The sequence below is a fragment of the Lipotes vexillifer genome, unplaced genomic scaffold, assembly GCF_000442215.2.
Source record: "Lipotes vexillifer unplaced genomic scaffold, Lipotes_vexillifer_v1.1 scaffold49, whole genome shotgun sequence".
NCBI lineage: Eukaryota > Metazoa > Chordata > Mammalia > Artiodactyla > Lipotidae > Lipotes > Lipotes vexillifer.
In genome coordinates, this window is record NW_006790551.1 from 1889649 (window position 1) to 1900839 (window position 11191).

General features: G+C 35.4%; 1 protein-coding gene across 1 annotated transcript in view; it reads right to left on the reverse strand.

The window, feature by feature from the left end:
* The window catches only part of STPG2 (sperm tail PG-rich repeat containing 2), a 347209-nt gene that overhangs the window by 229609 nt on the left and 106409 nt on the right, over window positions 1-11191 (reverse strand). Inside the window, 1 exon segment of the mRNA XM_007463823.1 lies at window positions 5717-5876. Within this exon segment, the coding sequence (XP_007463885.1) occupies window positions 5717-5876 (160 nt within the window).

Here is an 11191-nt window from a genome sequence, read left to right on the forward strand (position 1 = left end):
TGCCATTCTGAAAAACAATTTGTCAAATTGTTATAAAGTTAAACATATACTTACCATATGACCCAGAAACCCTACTCCTAGTTATTTCCGCAAGAGAAATAAAAACAACCCAAATGTCCATTAGCTGGTGAACAGATAAACAAAATGTGGTACACCCAAACAACAGAATAATACTCAATAATAAAAAGAAAAAATAAATGCAACAACATGAATGAACCTCAAAAACATCATGCTAAGTGAAAGATGACAAACACAAAATCCTAAATAATGTGTAATTCCATTTATATAAAATTCCAGAAAATGCAAAATCATAGAAACACTGACAGTTACTTAGGGCCAAGAGTGGGGGTATAGATTAACTGCAAAAGGACATGAGGAACTTTTTTTTTTTTGAAACCTAGATAACCTTGGGTATGGCGATGATATTTTATTTTATGTTATTTATTTTATTAATAAATTTATTATTTATTTTTATTTTTGGCTGTGTTGAGTCTTTGCTGCCACTTGCGGGCTTTCTCTAGTTGTGGCGAGTGGGAGTTACTCTTCGTTGTGGTACACGGGCTTCTCATTGCAGTGGCTTCTCTTGCAGCAGAGCACAGGCTCTAGGCGTGGGGGCTTCAGTAGTTGTGGCATGCAGGCTCAGTAGTTGTGGCTCATGGGCTCTAGAGCGCAGGCTCAGTAGTTGTGGCGAAAGGGTTTAGCTGCTCTGCGGCATGTGGGATATTCCCGGACCAGGGCTCAAACCCAAGTCCCCTGCATTGGCAGGTGGATTCTTTACGACTGCACCACCAGGGAAGTCCTGACAGAACGTTTTAAGAATGATGGAAGTGTTCTAAAACTTGATTAAATAGTGGTGATTATCTGACTGTGTACATTTACCAACACTCATCAAAATGTAATTAAAATTAATTATTTTTATTGTGTAAATTATACTCAGTAAAGAAGGAAGGAAGGAAGGGAGGGAGGGAGGAGGGCAGAAGGGAAATTTCTGATGCCAAAAAGTACTGAAATCTTGATGTAACAACATTAAAAATCAATTTGGAACAGAAAAAAATCAGCTATCACCCAATCTTCCTATCATAGTATTTAGTTATTTTAATTTTTGCCTTTTACCCTTTAGTGTACATTTATAACCAGGAATATTTTCTACAGTGACAATCTGAGTGAATAACATTTCTTTTTATTCATTCAAAATAATCGAAACAACTTTCTTTGCCATTGATAAAAGTTTGTATCAAGACATTCAAATATTTGAAACAAATATTTGTATGTTTTATAATTCAGTATTTTCAAGAAATCAGTTCCAGTGAGCAGCAATATTCATAAAATGCAATATCAAATACTTGAAAGAACACCTGATTTGGTTGTACTCATGTTATCTGGAATCTACTAAATTAGATCTGCAACTAAATAGGTATGAACCATCACTTAAATCTCATTTGTTTTTCTGGGCTTCAAGTTCCTGTCTGAAGATAATAGGAATTGACTAGATCAGTGCTACTCAAAATGTGATCTGTGAACTGCTGCCCGTCCAAGAACAATCTATAATAAAAGGAGCTTACAACTAAATGTAAATTGACTCACCAAACGTTTTATAACTAGTCTTTCTCCATGAAGGAAGCATTGTGTGGATTTACATTCTGGTGCAATCTCCCTTCTCACTGCAGGCAGGAAACAAACAAGTGGGCATGAGGCTAGATGATACTTTAGGTTCCTTCTGGTTTAAAAGTGATCAAGTCATTCTACACAGTCAAATCCTCTGTACTCCTGATACATGTAAGGTCTTTCTCAAAGAAGCTGCCCACAAATTCTTCCCAGTTTTTCAAATATTCTAGTTCTAAAGTCTATTCCCCCAAAGTCTGTCGTGCCAACTCTCAGAAAACCTAAATGCCAATAATACATCTTATTTCTGACGTCTTCCAACATTCCTCCACTGATAACGCTTGGGAAAAATATAAATAGAGAGCGTAATGAAAACTATCTGGGCCACCATTTAAGGGACTTAAAATACAAATATCTTAGATTTGCCTCTCTTCTGGCATGAGAGGACAACATAACATTGTGACAACTGAGCTTCAGTACTTAAATATAGGGACCTCAAGGTGTGTGCATTTCAGGTACTACCTTGTTAAGGTTCTGATTTGAAAAGCCACCCTGATCATTATAATTCACTTACATTGGAGGTTTTTTATGTTCATTTTCCAGTTATTAAGTGTAGAAATACCCAGGAACCCCAGAGTTAGAAAGTTTAGGATGCCTTCGAACAGTAACCTGCCACAGCTCTGAGCCATATATTAGGTGGCTGAATCTGTTCTATGACTGATTTATGAGTCTAAGTCATTACTGTACACTAATATCTACATGGGAAAAAGAAAACACAAGAAGGCCATTCTCACTAATTCTTAAAATATGTAAGATCAGGATTAGATTTTAGCGGTCATCATAATTAAACTTTATCCTTTAAAAATAAAATAACCTTTGGGGAATTTATAAAACTTTATTTGTAATACATTAGACCATCAAATTGAAAACAAGGCCCAAACTTAAGGCAGTTGGGTCACTGAATAAATTGATATTTTGAAATAATTTGTATTTCAGATTCATGATAAACACTACTGAGCTAGGCTCATCTGGGGTAGTGCCTAGCACCTATATAAGACCTCTCCAGAATGGCAGTCTTAAACTAGTCAGATTTCTATCTAGAAGCTCAGGTCTCCAAAATCAATTGTTTCTATAGACCCAGGTATATGCTGTTAAGCTTATGACTTTGCCTGAGAAGTGCTAGAATATCACTTCCACTGCATGCTATTGGAGAAGAAAGCCACCAGACTAGCCAAGATTGAAGATGTAGAAGAATAATACTCAACCTCTCAATGGCATAAATAGTAAATAATTTTATACCATGAGTACAGCATTACTATAAGGAAAAATTACCGTGTCAAAACTTGGAGCAATGGTTTGGGATCAGGCAATGGGCCAGAAGGTGAAACAACTCAAGACTTAGAGACATGGCCTTGAGGAGACAGTTGGTAATGGCTTAAAGAGAGTGATAAAAATGTTATGGAGGTTGGAGAAAAGACAATTTGTATTCTATAATGGCAGAAATTTTGGCAAAACTAATACTTGGAATAGTGAAGAAAACACCTAATAAAATAGTGGATTCTAGCTAAGGAAATTTCTAGGTTAAATATCAAAAGTGCCAACTAGTTGCTTTTAGCTGTGTGTGAGAAGGTATAGTTAGAAAGAGATAAGCTAAAACTGCTCAGTTTTCAAGCAGAATTTATAGGAAATAAAACGAAACCAATATTTTCTGAGTTTGAAAGTAAAATTGTTTTTCATCCCCAGTCTCTCCACACAGCAAAAAGCTCTCAAAGCAAGAAACGCCCTGAGACCAAATCCAGGGTTCAGCTGTAAGACCTTTGTTAAGACCTCAAGAAGATTTAAGATGGTATCTCATAGCATCTCTCAGTTAAAGAAAAGAACATCTAGGAATTTTAAGGCCATATGTCATAGACCCTCTAAGCTAAAACAATAGTGCAATAGTGCTCCTAAGAATCTAAGAGTATGGAAACACAGCAACACTAAAGGTGACCCAAAGTAGACAAACGTTTTTCTAAGAAGTACATGTGAGCTTGGCTTTTGTCCAGTGTATTTGATTATAAATTAATACAATAATAAACCTACCAAGTTTTAATAAGGAATGAACCAACCTGTAATGAAACAACAACAGTACAAAATGAAAAGTGGCTCATAGACCCCGGATCTCCCTGGGCAGGAAGCAGATTGAGAAAGCTGAAAACACAGCCTATTTCTTATAGAAGAGGAAGGATGTTTCAAAGGATGAAACCAAGAGCCTAAAAGGTAAAACAAAGCACCACAGGAAATCTTACTCCCAGGGAGCCCTAATTAAGAAAATGGCAACATGTGCCAGCTTGGACTTCAGAATTGCTATAGGCCTGTGACTTCTACTGTCACTGAGCAGGACCCCATGGGGCCTTCTCAGGACAGATACCCTCACCCAATGCCCTCTGCCTGTCTCTTATCTGTAGAAAACTAGGCTCCTAGGCCTTCCACAAGTTCCAAATAATAAATTTAATCAGAGAAGGGAGAAAATGCAGAAAGAAAGGATAACAGTCAAGCAAGACAAAATAATAATACTTTAGCCATTAAACAAAGTCAAGCACTTTTAGTTCCTCCTCAAAGGCTATAGATAACATTCTGAGCCATGTCCTTTGAGCTGTTTTGCAGATACTGAAACCTCCACCAGGTGGAAGAAGTTAACTGTATGCTGCCCACAAACAGGTAGACCCCAGAGCAGCTGGAAACAGAAGGTTGATGATGTTGACTCCCGATTACCTCACAACTAACCCATCAGAAGAATGTCCGTGAGCTGATCACGCACCCCACAATTCCCCTCCCTCACCCTGTCTTTAAAAACCTTTCCCTGAAAGCCATTGGGGAGTTTGGGCCTTTTGAGCACTAGCTACCTCGACTCCTTGCTTGGTGCCCTGCAGTAAATGCTGCACTTTTCTTCACCACAACCCTGTGTCAGTAGATTGGCTTTACTGCACACGGGCAAGTGGACCCAAGTTTGATTTGGTAATACTGTGGACCTCCAGTTTTCTCTCTTTTTTGAATAGGAGTTTCTAGTATTATTATCCTATCTCTCTCCCACCACTATGTGTTGAAAATATGGGGGAGATAACTTGTATCTGTAGTTCACAGCTCTTCTGATAGAGAAGAGAGATATACAAGTTGATCTGAAGGACCACACCCAAGAATCCCCACCTGGACCTACACCTGACTTAGATAACAAGATCCTGGTCTTTAATATTATACCATACTTGCCTGAGACTTTGGAGGCCTTGAGAAGGCATGTAGGAAAAATGAAAATATTTCCAGAGGGTAATCTATAGCAGATTAAAGATGGCCACAAATTCCTTGCTACCTCTGTCATTGAAAGATTAAGTTTCATGTCCTTCTTTTCAATATAGGCTACCCTGTGCCACTTGATTGACTAACAGAAAGTGATGTCTTGGAATTTCTGAGGGTAGGTCATAAGAAGCCTTGCAACTTTCTGCCAGGTCTCATGGAGCCCTGAGCTACCATGTGAAAAGACCAACTACCCTGGGGCAGCAATGCTTGAGCTATGCATGCACTCTGAATAACAGTCCCATCTGAACTCTGCCTTTTAGCAGTCCCACAGATTAATGGGATATGATGGAAAAAGTCTGTTTTTTTAAGCCACTGAGTTTGTTATACATCAGCAATGTGTTAGTCATTATATGTTATTTTTGTGTCATAGTTTTAGATTATCCACTGTATACTAGAATACCCACTGAGAATACTAGAACATGTGATTGGACATCTCCAAAATAAAATTTTAACAAAACTGAATATCATAAGTTATATTACTGGCAGTGACCACATAATTTACATATATGTTCACCTACCAAGGGAAAATTAGGAAATTTATTGATAAAAGGAAAACAATAGAAAATTACAACTAAGCGATGTGACAAGTTAAATTAAAATCTTACTAAAACTGTACATTATTTTTATCTGTGTTTAGTGTAAAATCAATGCTTAAAAAAATGTTGACTTAAAATGACAACACCACCCATAGAACAGAAAATTGTACTTTCTGATGCATCCATTTTAAGAATATTAAGTTGCATAAAGCTAAAGAGTAGATACATATGAATTCATTGCTAACCTGGCATTTTCTCTGTCCTAGAGTCTTGTGTGAATCAAGCAGCACTTTGACCAAATGAGGTATTTTTCAGTCCTGGTGTTTTCTTCAAGGGCTTGAAAGCAGTTCGAGATTCATTATATGCACCAGGAGCTGGGGTGATTGATTTCATAGGGACAAACCTCTAGTGAAGAACAAGAAAATATGCCAGTAAGAAACTATGGTACGTTTTGATATTTTGTGAGTTAAAAGCTGCTTTCTTACTAATATAACATCTGGAGTTTATTTCTTAATGGAGTGAAGAAAATGTAGATGAGTAAAGATATCAAAACATAAAATATATACTTTTAGAAAAATCATCTATATATTAATACAGTAATGCATTATGTACTTTGCTAAGCCAGAAAGACTTTTCAAAGGAAATCATCTCAATATGAGATTCAGATGATAGTGTGTGGACAATCTTCACATTTAAAATATTCTGCAAGATAATAAAGAAAAACTACATGATCTAACATGGTTTCTTCTATGTAATAAAATTACATAAATTGACAAAGTTCCTCAACATATATATTCAATTAATTCAACAATACCATTATCTACCTTAAGAAAAAAATCTTAGATTCAAGTGGTATATAAATCCACTTTAACTTATAATATTAAAGTTATGATTTTATAAACTTATAATAAGCTTACTTATTATAAATTTATAATATTTAATTGATTGATATTAAATATACATGTATCTATATGTAAATTATGAAATCTTATGAAATATAGCATTGAATAATCTATTTTTTTAACTTTTTTATTTAGAATTAATTTAAAATTTGGAACATTCAAATTTATGAATAAAAATAATGCAGAAAATACCTGCGCAATGATTACCCAGATGCACCTGCTAACATGTTATGCCATTCACTGTTTTCATTTGCCCACTCTATTTCTGTCTTTCTCTCTGTATGTCCGTTCCTCCCTCTCTGTCTCTCTCTACACACACACACACACACACACACACACACACACACACACAAGCACGCATATATATAGAACAATTTAATGGAAAGTTATGTGTGTTGTGGCCCTTTACCCCTAAATACTTTAGTGTGTATTTATTAAAAATAGGGTATTTTCTTACATGTATTTTCTTAAATGTATCAATGATATGACTTTTATCTAATGTTCCATTCATATTCCAAACCTGTCAGTTGATCTAATTATAATTCTATTGCATTTTTCCCCTCTAATACATAACCTAGTCTAGGCTCAGATATTGCTTTTAGCCTCCTTTCATGTAGGAACATTTCCAAAGCCTTCTTAAATACTATTTTATTATTTAAATGCTGAGTCAATGTTTTTAAATGGTAATACTCAACCCTGGCTGCATATAGAATTACTTGAGGAGTTAAAAAAAGTATTGGTGCCTGGGTCCTATTCAGGACCAGATGAATCAATCTCTGGGAGAGAGGAAAGAAAGCAACTGAGTATCAGAATGTATTAAAATTTCCCAAAATATTCTAATATGCAGCAAGAGTTGAGAACCATTATTATAAAGGAAATCTTATGTTTTAAAAATTAATAGTTGAAGACATAAGAAAATTCAATGCATTTAAATAAAATACCAGACAACTCCTTAAGTCAAGACTAAAATAAGTATCCCAATAACATAACATGTCTTTAATCCTATAAATCAAAAATTGTATTCTAAGTACACCTTGTTAATTTCATTATTGCTTTTTCAATCATAATCATTAATAAATCTATTCATATTCAGCTAAACACTAACACTACCCCTAGCAGGCAGTCCTGTTGCTTTTAACTCCTCCATATCTTTCACCCCAGAACCATGATTCTTTTCTTCATGATCCTCTTAAGCAAAACTGATATATTCTTTTTCATTTCTGAAAATATATTTAAAATATTATAATTGGTGCTAAGTAATGTCACATTAGGACTGTATATCAGATGAACAGGAATAGCATAAAAACTGCGAGTTCTAGTTGTAAAAATGGTATTTTTAAAATCAAGGGGGCACACACGATATCCCATTCCCTCGCATTCATTCTGTGTAGTACCTTAAGTACTATCAAGTTGCTCAAGGCAGAAACCTGCTGTTCATTCCTGATTCTTCCTAGTCCCTCACCACAACATTTAACCCATTAAAAAGTCATGTTAACTGTGTCTCCAAAATATACCTGCAATCTATTTGTCTCCAAGGAGTTGCCTCTTAGGTACAATGAAACTAAAGTAGCCCGCTGTAGTCATCTGAAGGTTAATAACCTTCCCAAGTTAAATAAGATAATCTGAGTTTTACATAGTACAATTGGTTAAATATCACAACTACTTGATCTGGCCACTGTGACATAAAGGTTTGCTAATGTTCTTGCCTTAGGAATATCTTAGATACCTTCAAGTCCCCTCAATATAGACCTTGGAGAACAGGATTACTGTGAAATAGACTCTCACATCACTAATAAAGGCCCCAGTGGCAGTTTTAGATATAATTTACAGCTAGGCTCCAGAGAGCCTTCAGAACCTTCTCCAAAAGATATGCATGTCCTCATAGATTACACGTCAACACTTCACATATTCATTAGTATATTTTAAAACCCAGACTAAAATCTCTTATAAGCTAAACTGAACTTCCACATAAGCAAATTTGCTTAGTAGATAACGTTTAATAAATGATTTCAATTTGAATATCCATCTCTGCATATTATTGTTAATAGTGTAATCTTAAGTCACTTCCTTTTACCCACATTTCTGGCAAAATGATTTGCCCAGGCTGCATCTGTTCCTAATTTGTTTAAATACCATTTTTCTTTTTATAGTCTCCCTAACACCACTGGATTTGTTGCTGGCATTGCATTATACCTATTACACACTAAATATGAAATAACTGTAGAACATTACCCGGGATTGAGAAAGAAAAGCAGGTGATGCATGATTTACGTTTGATGACATACTTTCATTCTTCTGAAATTGACTTTTAATGTCATATTTTCCTGGCCCTGGTACTCCCTAAATTACAGAAAGAAAAAAATACATACTCTCATTAAGAAAGCATCTACAGCGCCTAAGGGAACAGGTGGCTAAATATCTGAACAAAAGCTACAGGGCTTTTAAGTGATATTACCAAAGCACTTCATTAAAAAGCAAGACAGAACAAACTTCTTAAGAGCAACGGTAACAACAACAACAACAAAAAAAAAACACGAAATTTTCCTTAGCAAAGCCTCCCAGGAATCTGAAAACACACTACTTGAAACTTTGCTGCCCCCTACTGATAGAGCTCAGAAAAAAATTATCTAGTTCTTCACGTGATTTAGACACTACAATGAATAAAAGTAGTTTCTATATTTCTTCCATTTAACTTTATACAACCAGCTCATCTCTAAAAAATATTTTACTGTTTTCAAATTTCTGTTAATCAGTAGACTTCTCTGTTTCCAACAAATAAGCTTTAGGATATATTTTATTTTAACTATAAATGTTAGATGTAAGACATTAAGCTTTTAACTAGATATTTTATAATAGATAAAAATTAATTCAGTAAACATTGGGATTGGGTTTTAATTATCTTTCTAATAAAATGTAAATATATATATAGAAGTACTATTTAGTCATCATCAAATATTTTAACTACCTTGATAAAGTACCTTTCATAGTATAAAAAAGATAGATTTAAATCTTCTGCTTCATATAATATCTCCCCTACTTTTCTACAGTTGAAAGAATTATTCCTTAATTTATGAATTAAATACTTGGCTTATACCTTGGATGTATAATGAAATTCTATCAGCAAATCCTATCACCTATATCATAACAATACAGGCAAATCCAACCATGTCGCTCCACCTCCACAAACACTCTGATCCAAGCCACGATCTCTTACCCGGATTATTGTGCAATCTTCCTAACTGCCTCCCTTGCTTCCACCATTGCCCATTTCAGTCTGTTTCCAACAGACTTCTTCATTAAATAAGATAGAGCAGTAAAATCAGGCCCTTACTTCTAAAAAGCTAGACTTAGGATTTAATAAGCCAATTAAAAATAAGCTCCAAAATAGGATTGTGAGACACTGACCACTGAAAGGCAGGTCTCTGTTTATGACAATATGAAGAAGATAAAAAGACTTTACAAAGACCAAACCCTAGGCACAGGCTGAAAATGCCATAATATTTATCCTGCTTTTCCACATTGTGATCAACAAAACACCTGCATTGATACCAACCTATTAAGTACATGGCCTCCCAGTGTCTCATCAGAGATAAGGTGAATCAGAATCTTGTTGGGCCCAGGAATCTGCACTTCGACCAAGCCTCACAGAAGATTCTCATGCACAATAAAGAAACACAGCTCAGCCAAAAAGGGGTCACTACTACAGCTTTTTTTGCTAAGCACATCCATCTTAAGGCAGAAGGCCCAGATCTTGAAAGTATCCTACCTTGGGAACAGAAGTTAAAGATTATTGAGGCATGGTGTTTATGGCATTTTTTCATGTGCAAGCTAATAAAAATGGGCCTGTCTTTAAAAACTACGGTATAATCATTCATTTGATCAGATGGTGTGCAGGAATTAAAAGCTTCCTGACTAATGTTAATGTGCAGTCAGGACTGAGGCCCCAAAACAGTTTAAAACTCACACTGCTGGGCCTCATCCAGATACAGTCACTTTCCACTGGTTCCGTAACTGCCATTTTTCCCTAGAGTTTCAGAGTCCCCTTCACGTCAGTAAGGATAATAGTGACACCAGGCTGCCAGGTATTTCTTTCAGCTCACATTCTATCATTTAAATTCTGTAATCACATTTTTAATTTTCAAATTATCTTTCTTATTCTCTAAATCTTCTTTATTCACACGTGCATTATCCTCCATGTTTCTGTGGATATAATTATAATTTTAATTATTTATAATTTTGTTCTATTATCTGTTTCCTTCGAGTTTCACTGATGTTGGCTTTTTGTTTGTTTGTTTTTGTGTTTCACATTGGAGGGTTTCCTCAGATGTCTGTGTGGTGATCCCTTGCTCTTCATTCAGACGTAAGAGTGAGTCCCTAAAAAAATCTGACTGAAAATTTCACACAAGAATAGATGTGACCTGAGGGACTTCCCTGGTGGTCTAGTGGTTAAGACTTTGCCTTCCACTGCAGGGGGTCCATGTTCGATCTCTGATCAGAGAGCTAAGATCCCATATGCCTTGCAGCCAAAACACCAAAACATAAAAACAGAAGCAATATTGTAAGAAATTCAGTAAAGACTTTTAAAATGGTCCACATCCAAAAAAAAAAGAAAAAATCTTAAAAAAAAGAACAGAAGTAACTTGAAATCTATTGTACTTAATTATGTTGTGATGGAATCACAACTCAGCCTTTGTATTAGCAGGCCCCCAAAGGTCAGTCTTTTCTCAAGTCTGGCTGACAATTTAGGTGAGTGGGAAAGCTGCCTAGAACTCTCTCCCCATTCTATATATAAGCTTTTACTTAAACTCTCCATTTCAT